General features: G+C 41.7%; 1 protein-coding gene across 1 annotated transcript; it reads right to left on the bottom strand.

Moving 5' to 3' along the window:
* Nucleotides 1-1,340: 1,340 nt before the first annotated feature.
* On the bottom strand, nucleotides 1,341-10,460 carry sdha (succinate dehydrogenase complex, subunit A, flavoprotein (Fp)). The gene is made up of 15 exons (XM_048229679.1): nucleotides 10,355-10,460; nucleotides 9,255-9,338; nucleotides 8,846-9,007; nucleotides 8,328-8,471; nucleotides 7,634-7,798; nucleotides 7,318-7,466; nucleotides 6,999-7,123; nucleotides 6,344-6,512; nucleotides 5,662-5,857; nucleotides 5,385-5,556; nucleotides 3,971-4,089; nucleotides 3,470-3,581; nucleotides 3,191-3,321; nucleotides 2,681-2,794; nucleotides 1,341-1,976 (listed from the first exon to the last, which is right to left on the bottom strand). The coding sequence occupies exons 1-15, from the start codon at nucleotides 10,412-10,414 to the stop codon at nucleotides 1,890-1,892; spliced, it is 1,989 nt and encodes a 662-aa protein (XP_048085636.1). The 5' UTR covers nucleotides 10,415-10,460; the 3' UTR covers nucleotides 1,341-1,889.

The following is a 10,460-nucleotide window of genomic DNA, read 5'->3' as shown; positions in this document are numbered from 1 at the left end:
AAAAAAGGCACTTGTGGAATTCTACAAGGATGTAGAATTATTCAGCAACAGTCATACACATTTACATTAGTTTAGCCTACACTTTGGCAACAACATTGTGTTAATAATAGGCTTAGGATACACTCAGCAAGAAAATCATGGTGTTTACTTGTTAGTGTACTTTGGAGCTTATCCACTCTAGGGACTGTTGCTGCCATCATCAGGTCAAGACATGCACTGGTCGAATGAGAGGACCATACATTAATTAAGGCAAGTATTCTACACTTCCTGAGGTGTGTCTTTCTAGGCAACTAGTATCACCTTCAGATTAAAGTTGACAGATGGGTGACAGGCTGACAGAAGCATGTTTATTTTCATTTGAAAAAAAAAAAAAAGCATTAAACAACATGTGGTTCTTTTCCATATTTGGACACAATGGCGTGTAGGTCAGTATTCAGTGCAATACCAAGCTCTCTTTGTTGAAATGGTGCAATTCCATTTAGTTTTCTTATTGGCTCCTTACAAAACGTGCACACACTAAACATTAAAGTGGCTTGTGATGGTGTGTGCCAGGTTGTTTATACCACTGCCACCAGCATGCATACAGAGTACTTTCTGGAATATTTCACATAAACATGATTTTCATCTGTGGGCTTTCACCAACAAGGTTGGAAGTGTGTTAGGATGGAGGTTTTTGCATGCTTTTTAGGCAGTAGTCCACTAGTGTTAGAGCAACTCTTTACTCAGATATTAAAAATAATTATTACTTGGCTAATTTAATTAAAAAATGTAATTAAAAAGAAAAAATGTACAGAAAAAATAAATAAAAAAACCCCCTTTGGTATGCGCGTGCATGCTTTTATACAGTAGCAACCACCCTCATAGCCCACTTTCAGCATGGCTTACCCAGATTTGGGCTCTCCTTTTGAACACTGGGAATAACCTTGTGGTCTAATATTAGATCTGGCATAGAACAATGTAGGCTGAGGGTATAAGCATAATGATAAGGACGAAGTAGGTATTGCTATATTAAATGTAGGAAACAGATGTGTACATGTTAGCATTCCTGAAGAAACAGACACCACAGGTCATACAACTCAAAGGCTTTAATACCACCAACCTAGACTTATTGTAACAGCTGCCAATGCGAGCAAGGGCATGACTGAACTACTCTGGGCACATAGGAGCTGTTCAGAAAGAAGTCCAGTTTCTGAGCTATCTACTCAAACTGGTTGGTCTTTTATCGATCACAATCCTGATGAAAGGTTTGGCCAGGCACACTAAATCCCATTACATTTTTAGTACATTATTGTACACAAAATACTAAAAAACTATGCTTAATGGAAAGACATTAATCCAAATGGAGGGCAACAGAGTATCTTTATTGAGCTTAAATAAAGCCTATAAAAACATTTGACATGCAAGATGTATAGCATTTTACATACTGTGTCTGAATGTGTTTGTCCTGAATGGAAGGCCACAATAGTCAAGAGAAAGAGAATGACACATTCAGTTTGGCATCTGAGAATACATACTCACTAAATAACAGATTTTTGTGCTGAGTATTGTTGCCTCCTAAAACATGTATCTAAAGAATCAGTCAACATTTAAATATTAAATATTTTATTTATTTGCTTCAAAGAACATAAGCAAAGATGATGGATGATAATGACACAAATCACTCTTGTCTGCAATTTGATACAATATAATTCAGTATATTAATAAACACAAAACAGCCCATGTTTTTAATGATTGAGTTAAGTCCGTTTAGCTCATTTGCATGAACCGTGTACTGAATGGACTGCAAGAGGGCCTTCCAAGAGACAAGTCTGGGGCAACTGCTGGAGTATCATCTCATCATAAATAAAGACAAGACTGAGATGGTCATGGAAATGTGTATGTATGTGTGCTTAGTATGAGCGGATTGCAGGAGGGATGGCCGCACACTCCTCCATATTCAATGTGTCATCAATTACAGGCCTGTACTCCAAGGTGACCTTAGGGGGAAAGACACACAAACATTCAAGAATTACATTAATCAAATGTATTCAATTAAATCAACATTACCTTCAACATGAATTAATACAAATAATGTCTGTCAGAGACAGATGCATCAAGGTTGCAGCAACATTCAATATAAGAGTCTACCTTGCCTTGACTGCAATTGCTCTCCAGCTCCATGAGCTAATAAATCTGACTACTGCCAGGATAATCCAAGTAATGTCATTATTTTTTACACTTGATATTAAAGCAATAGTTCTCCCTCCACAAAATCTGTCAATATTTATGCTAACTCAGGCTGACAGAAGCATGTGTTATGTTTATTTTTCTTCGAAACAAAAGAAATTAAACAGCAATGTGGCTCTTTTCCATATTTGGACATAATGATATGTAGTTATACAGTATTCAGTGCAGTACCAGTGCAACAGTGCAATAACAAGCTCTCTATGGTAATGGTGCACTTCCATATAATTCTTTTGTCGTCTTGTTGGCTCCTTCCATAAAGCGTACACACTAAACATGCAAGTGGCCTGTGATTGTGTGTGCCAGGTTGCCCTAAAACAGCATTTATAAGTGGTACCTTGCCACCAGAATACAAATTACTCTCTAGGATATTTCACATAAACACTAAGATTTCGAGGAACTACATTTACAAGCTTCAACTATTAATCACAATTCCTCATTTTCTCAGCATGCCTACCTTTCCCGTCTCAGGGTCAACATAGGACAGTGTGTGTTTCCTCCAGTGCTGTTCGAACGGCTTCTTTTCCTGTCCCTGGAGGGGCTTGGAGTAGTCGAATTCATCAACACGGTCCTAAACCAGAAGAGGTCCTCCACATTAATTCCATTAACACTTAATAGAATAAACAGTCTATCCAAGTACTTTTGAGGGGCCCCCACAATTCCTCCTTGGATTACAAGTACTGTAAGCACAATGTAACCACAGTTAAACGATGAGGCAATATCTTCAGAGTGACGACTGACAAATTACACAACACAAGTCAAAGCTATCATGCTAACTTCTGTGCAATTTCAGTATAGCCTGCAAGGCTCAAATCTGTAGTCAACACTAAGAGGGGCCTGATCAAGAGTGTCTGTGGTTCGGAACATGATAGGCGCTGAGAACATCATCTGTTAATTACTGGAGCTACACTTTTTGTGTAGGAAGTCAACCCTGATGTCGATGGCACGATGCGGAGAGGTGACCCACCTTGAAGTCCTCTCTGGCGTGGGCTCCTCGGCTCTCCTTGCGGGCCTCGGCAGACTGGATGGTCTGCACGCCGTTCAGCATCAGGTTCTGCAGCTCCAAGGTCTCCACCAGGTCTGTGTTCCACACAATGCCTATGCGAGGAGAACACAATGGTACCATGGTTTTTGATAATTTACATATCATTACAGGCTAACTTGTTTTATTGTTTAATCCTCATATTTTTTTTTTTTTTTACTTCATTTTTTCCCTATCCAGTCAGTGACAGGGAAAGAAACCAACCTCGGTCAAAGGTCTTGATGTGTTTCAGGGTCTGGTAGACGGAGTCCATTTTCACACATCCCTCCTTAAGCACGTCACCGGTACGGAACACAGCGGCATGGCTCTGCATGGTCTGTGAACATATGGGTCAAGACAGATAAGAGATTAAGGTCTCATGGCAATAAAGGTCTTCAGGGACATGACCCCACTAATAACACACGACAGAGTCTGAAACTGTAAGGTTAATGCCTGGTAATCTCATGCGGGTAATCTTGTGTTTTGTCCAATTTACACATGATCATTTAAACAGCAGTAATTAGGGTGTGATGCATGACAGCAAACAAGCTATAGGATTTTCCAATTTCAAATATAATTCTAAATTCTACTGTTTAAACCTGTGCATGATTTCATAATTATCGCCACATTCGCTTCCATTCTTACGTCTTGGGTCAAAATCATCAAATGCCCAGTAGTCAGCGTCGATGAATAGGTTCAACACGCTACCCCAAGGAAATCACAAACCTTCTGCATGGTAAGCCTAATCTCGGAGGTCCTGATGTCTCCGTTGGCAAAGCGGATCTTGTCCAGGTTGGCCACAGACTCCTCACCAGCATTGTCCTTCAGTGGAGGCAGCTTCTCGCCTACAGTCACAGAGAGAAGATCACCAGGGTCATGACAAGCGGCAAGTTCTGTTCTTAACATTTAGGGTGTTTTCACATATAGTCCCTTTTAAATGAACCGAGAACTCGGCCTATTAAAAGGGGACCAGAAAGTGGACCATAACAAAAGGGACTTCATTTTGAAATTCATTTTGTATTCACATTATGGGTTCATTTGAAAGAGGATTCAGATATCTTTTTGTAGCACTTCAGCTCTGATGGGGCCTCAGTTTTCTTCCTGTTCACACTATACCCTCTCTTGGGGTCTCAGACCTTAGAGTACTGCTTTGGATAAAGGGCTATGTAGTTGCTCATTTCCATAATCATTAATTATCAGGTTGAAATAATTATCATAACCCATAATTGGTGTGGTGATTTTGTTTCATAAATTCATTTTTTTTCCCTGAAATACATATATGCCGATATATTTTTAGAATGAATTCTGATCTGAAGTTATTGCAATTATCCTCGAGCTGTCAGTCAACATGCCAGCCAATCACACTGTCAGTAATTCAGTGGTAGGTCCGCCCCACCTGGTTACTGTTGCTATGTTCAACTTTAGCTCACGTCCAAAATGACAAGTGAACAGCAGCCTGTTAACTGTGCTGCTCAGTATGTAGGCTACTGGTATGATTTTTACATGCAAGACAGAGTTCGACAGAGCCTAGCAAATCATGAAAAATGGTGAGCTATGTAATCCAAAATTTGCTAATTCTTCATTAGTTAGGCTACCAATAGCTTGGATGAAAAGATATTCAGCCGAACATTAACGTTAGAACATACCAAATTTTTAGCCAAATTACAAATGTCTGTAGGCCTACCATGAGCCTAATGATGATATCTTTTAAAATAAATAAATGGCGTGCCTTCTCTCTTGACAATGGAAAGTCAAGTAGGACAAAATAGGCTAGCCTACAATGCAAAATGTGAAGGATGACACAGGGCGATTTGTGTTCACAATGCACAGATAATGCGAACCGTATCCGATCCAAGTCCGCGGACTTCAAAGCGAACTGTGCCGAGACTACCTCCCAAGGTGGTCTCAGTTCGGTTCGTGTTAAAGGGGTCTGATTTCAGTTGGCGTGTTCACATATGCACAAAAATGCTGAGTCATCGTTCTGAGTTCATTTAGAAGCCTGAAAGAAGGCTGTGAAAACACCCTTAGAAAGAATTTAGATTTTATCTCCAGTAGCCAAATGGAACGGAACGGCCTTGCTTTCTGAAGCACTTCTGAGCGGGTGATGTGTCAAAAAAGAGGAATGTAGTATGACTGTTACCTGGTGTGCAGATATCGGCAATAGTGAGGGCGCAAGCGCGACCAAACACCACAAGATCCAGAAGGGAATTGGCGCCGAGGCGGTTGGCACCGTGGACGGATGCACAGCCAGCCTCTCCACAAGCGTACAGCCCAGGCACAACATGGTCCTGGCCGTCTTTGTAGGTAATAGCCTGGAAAGTTCATAAAGAAAAGGTTTACCACTGATCAGCTAACAAAACAGGCAGAGATGATCTCTATACCCTTTGAAAAACAATAAATAAAAAAATAAAATGTACCTGTCCCTTGAAGTTGGTTGGAATGCCACCCATATTATAGTGGACGGTAGGCAGCACGGGGATGGGTTCTTTGGTGACGTCCACGCCGGCGAAGATCATGGCTGTCTCGGAGATGCCAGGCAGACGAGTGGCCAGTTGTTGGGGGGGCAGGTGATGCAACTGCAGGTACACATGGTCCTTATCTGGACCCACACCCCTATGAAGGAGAACAGAAACACACACACAATGAATTATGATTGAAAATGCTTTGTTGTGTGTTTACAAAACGATGTATGCTGAAGGCCTGAAACCTGTCATTCTCACACAAGGGAGATATGATCATTATCTGCTTCAGTGTTAGTTGCAGTGCAACTTAATGGGTGCAATTGTGCTTCGCCCATACAGTCACTAACAAGTCTAACACAGTCTACCAAGTATTCCTTTATGAAGAAGCAGCTGCTGAGTCATGTGCATGTGTCTGTGAGTGTGTGTGTGTCTGTGTGTGTGTCTGTGTGCATTTGTGCGTATAGGGTGTCACTTTGGCAACATGCCAGAGGTGTCAGCTGAGGATGAGGGTAAAGTAACAATGTTGACATTTGGACACAGGCTTTGAATAATCTCCGACAACAGAACATACCGTTCCCGGAAAAATTACGCATGTGTGATAACTGTTGCTGGTCTTTAACACAACACTGGGTCGTACCTTCCCTCGCGGATCTCAATGGTCATGGAGCGGGACACCACATCTCGGGATGCCAGGTCCTTGGCATTGGGTGCGTATCGCTCCATGAAACGCTCACCCTCGCTGTTGATGAGGATTCCACCCTCGCCACGGCAACCCTCTGTGATCAAGCAACCGGCTCCATAGATACCTAGAGGTAATGTTATATCATAAGCCACATGAGGCCAGGCTACAGGTTGGATGAGGACACCAACTGGAATAATATATTTAGCACATACACATTGCATAATATATTTTGCACATACACATTGCAGTGACATTTAATACCTGTGGGCAGGAAGTGCAAGAAGCGTGAATAAATTGTTATGCCACACCAGCGAATGTGACGACACCATGGCAGAATCATTTGCAAACCAATGGTCTGCTAATTACCATTATTACTACGGTATAGTGTTATAGCAAGTTTACAACAACTCACTCCTTCATCCTAGCTCAAACTTCCTTCTTAGGGTTTAAATTTAGACTTAGTCATTCACAAAGCAACTTGGAAAAGAGACCAAAAGCGACTTGGATAAGGACCAATGGCAAAACAATTAATGAATGTAACCAATGACTCTGGCATTACTCAACCAGAGGTCCTAGTAATCAGTATGACATTCTCTGGAGTGCAACTCACCTGTGGGGTGGAACTGGACAAACTCCAGGTCCTGGCAAGGCAGCCCGGCACGGGTCACCATGGCGTTTCCGTCTCCTGTGCTGGTGTGGGCGGAGGTACAGCTAAAGTAGGTACGGCCATAACCACTGTGCAGACAGACACAGGTCAGTAACAGAACAAGCAAAGGGACATTCCATTTTACAGTGTACATGTGGAACGACTTCAAATGGATTATTTAGACTGAATTTTATCCTCTTGCAATGTTATTTTACTTAAGTTATATATTTTACATGCACTTTTGCATGATATGTTAAAAGTTCATGGTAAGGGCTGCTCCTACCCAGTGGCGATGACTGTGTTCTTGGCCCTAAAGCGGTGGATGGAGCCATCCTCCATGCACAGGGCAATCACCCCTCTGCACTCCCCATCCTCCATCAGCAGGTCCAGGGCAAAGTACTCCACAAAGTAGCTGGTGTCATACCTCAGCGACTAGGAGAAAACAAGCACACATAAACACATCATCCTGACAGAGCCAGAGGATAAACTGATTTCCCCCTCAAACATGTTGTTCTTCCTATCATAATAAACACCATACCAAATAAATATAGTTGGACAGTGTTATGCAACAAAATCACGACTATCAGGAAGCATCTTACCCGTCCATACAGAGTGTGCAGGAGGGAGTGACCAGTTCTGTCTGCCACACAGCAGCATCTGTGAGCCTGGCCTCCTTTGCCGAACTTAAGACTCTGACCACCGAAAGCACGCTGGTAAATCTTACCATCCTCTGTGCGGCTGAAGGGCATTCCAAAGTTCTCCAGCTGCAAGGACAGAAGGAGGGTAAATGTGTGTGTCAGTGATGCAGTGTTTGTGTGTGTATATGTGTGTGTGTCTGCATGCAAGCATGGGCTAGACGCAAAACATTTCAGCACCCCAAGGATCTTGCAGAACAGAGGCTACCGGGCAATTGCACTAAACTCTGACTTGTGTCAATAACACCCAAAAGTGTCAGTAATTAAGAACGACCCAGTACAGTAAAAGTAAAAATAACATAGTGGACATAAGTAGAATGTGAAGAAACTATGTAAACCATTTAGGACCTTAGTTCTTCAGCTGACAGACCATTCCAAAAATAGCACTGACTGCTCAGTAGGAACAGTGATGAATGGGCAAAAGTTACGCAAGACATCTCAGAGGTGATGGCTGATTTGGGGCTACTTATTTTTCAGACTGGTAAAGCAAACTTCACCATGTTTACACATTAAGGCAGAACAGAACCAAGAGCATCTGCATCACAACAAAACAGGCAATATTGTGCACATCCACATTAACGGCAAATGTTCCTCTCACCTCAACCACAGCGGCTGGGGCCTGTTCGGTCATGTAGTGGATGGCGTCCTGGTCACCGAGCCAATCAGATCCCTTTACAGTGTCATAAAAGTGCCACCTCCAATCATCGTTCTCCATGTTTCCAAGAGCAGCATTGATTCCTCCCTAGAGGGGCACAAAACAATTTTGATGCAGCTGTGGTGTATACACTTATGTATGCTATGCACTATACATAAAGTCAAACAACGTGCCGCAGAGATTGCATAAGTTAAGTTTCCTTTGAGCCTGCGACAAGGTGACCTTTGGACTTTTTTGTCAAGAATTAATAGCACACAGACAGACTTCTGACGGGGACATAGTAACCTAGCAATTAATCCAAACATTTCTATGCAGACAGAACCAAGCTGACGAATCTAATAAACCATTTAGTGTAAATGTAACTACTGTGAATACTCAAGGCAAGTTCACATATTTTTAGAAATAACAATAACAATTTAGGACCTCTGAATCTGAGAGGTCTTTTGAAAGTAAATGTTTACCTGTGCGGCCACTGTGTGAGACCTGGTAGGGAAGAGCTTTGTGACGCAAGCTGTGTTGAAGCCAGCCTCTGACAAGCCAAAGGCAGCACGCAAGCCAGCGCCGCCAGCTCCCACCACCACTGCATCAAATTCATGATCCACTACTGGGTACTGTGTGGAGATCTGTGAACAAAGTCATGCACACATAATATCATTTCATTAAATCCAGCATCATTTGGAATAGAACCTAAATGTTTGAGTGGAAATAATCACTGCTTCTATTTTGTGGACACAGAATTATCTACTATAACATGCATGATGAAGAATATGAACCACGTTTAATTTAGTGATGCATTCTCTGATAACAGAATGACATTAAACCACATCACAATGTTATAAGGTCCATGTAATGAAGATATGACACCCTTACCCCAGCGGTAACTTTAGCATTGTCCCTTTTCCCATAAATGTTGAAGTGAAACTTTCTGGAGTTGGTCTGACATACTGCCGGGAGCTGTTGAGAAAGGACAGCTATTAGAGTAAAAAAACAGCACTGATTATTCCGGTCACAAAAATCGTTTGTATCTAGTATTTCACAGCTAGCTTGTGAACATGCAGTACTTCCACTGCTGCTCCTAGTAGTGGCAGAAGCACTTACTGGCAAAAAGAAAAAAAAGAAAATCTTTATGTAAGTTGTAAAGTAAATTCATTTCGTAGTTAGGCCTACCTTGCAATGACATAACAAAGGTTGCCAGAGTTCAAGTATCTAGCATGTGGTCGTGAAAAGTTAATATTACATAACTGACTACACTACTATGTTGTGGTGTTAATTTCATGGCTTTTATTTCCATGAAATTACCACCACAGCATAGTAGTATAGTAACTGTTTTAAAAACATCACAAAATTCCCCACAGCAAAAGTGCAGTGCATGCCAACGATGGATTATTTCAGCGTTCGTTCTGGTGTGTATGAAAAGCAGATGCTACAATGCTACATAAACACGTCAGTTCTGATCTATGCCAATTAATGCAACAAAGAAGCTCGCTGTAAAGGTACGAGGTTTCAGAGATATTCTCAACAACATCTCTAACTGCTACAGAAAAACGTCTTCCTTCGCTTCCTTAGCTTGCTAAGCTAGCTGGGAAAGCTAACACTGCACTTTCCTTTGATTGACCTTCAGTGAGTGACTGTTTACATGGCTAACGTTACTTAGCAGGTATTTTACCAATAACCATGCAATGATGTCAACAATCAGAATTCTCTCAGCATTATATCTGATTAAACGAACACCATTTGTGCGATTAAAATAAACCAATTGTCTAAATTTGAGAGCGAAATGGAAAGCTAACTTATTGTTAGCCATCCTATGGGATGATTATCTAACCTGACTGAATGCCTATTACAAAACCAGCTTCTAGAAATGGACGACATTAGAGTCAGAAAACGTACACATTTAAAATGAAGGTTAAACAAGCTCCGAAACCCGTACACTCTCACAACCGTCACAGTTATAATCACAAATAACTTACCGCTTTTGTTGACAACACTTTTTTCCCGAGAACACGGGAGGCAGTGCACACGGACGCCATGTTGGTTGTTTCGAAAGACACACCAGTGGACGCACTGTGGACGTCA

The sequence above is a fragment of the Alosa alosa genome, chromosome 20 (genome assembly GCF_017589495.1).
Source record: "Alosa alosa isolate M-15738 ecotype Scorff River chromosome 20, AALO_Geno_1.1, whole genome shotgun sequence".
NCBI lineage: Eukaryota > Metazoa > Chordata > Actinopteri > Clupeiformes > Clupeidae > Alosa > Alosa alosa.
This window is presented reverse-complemented; position numbering and strand designations above follow the sequence as displayed.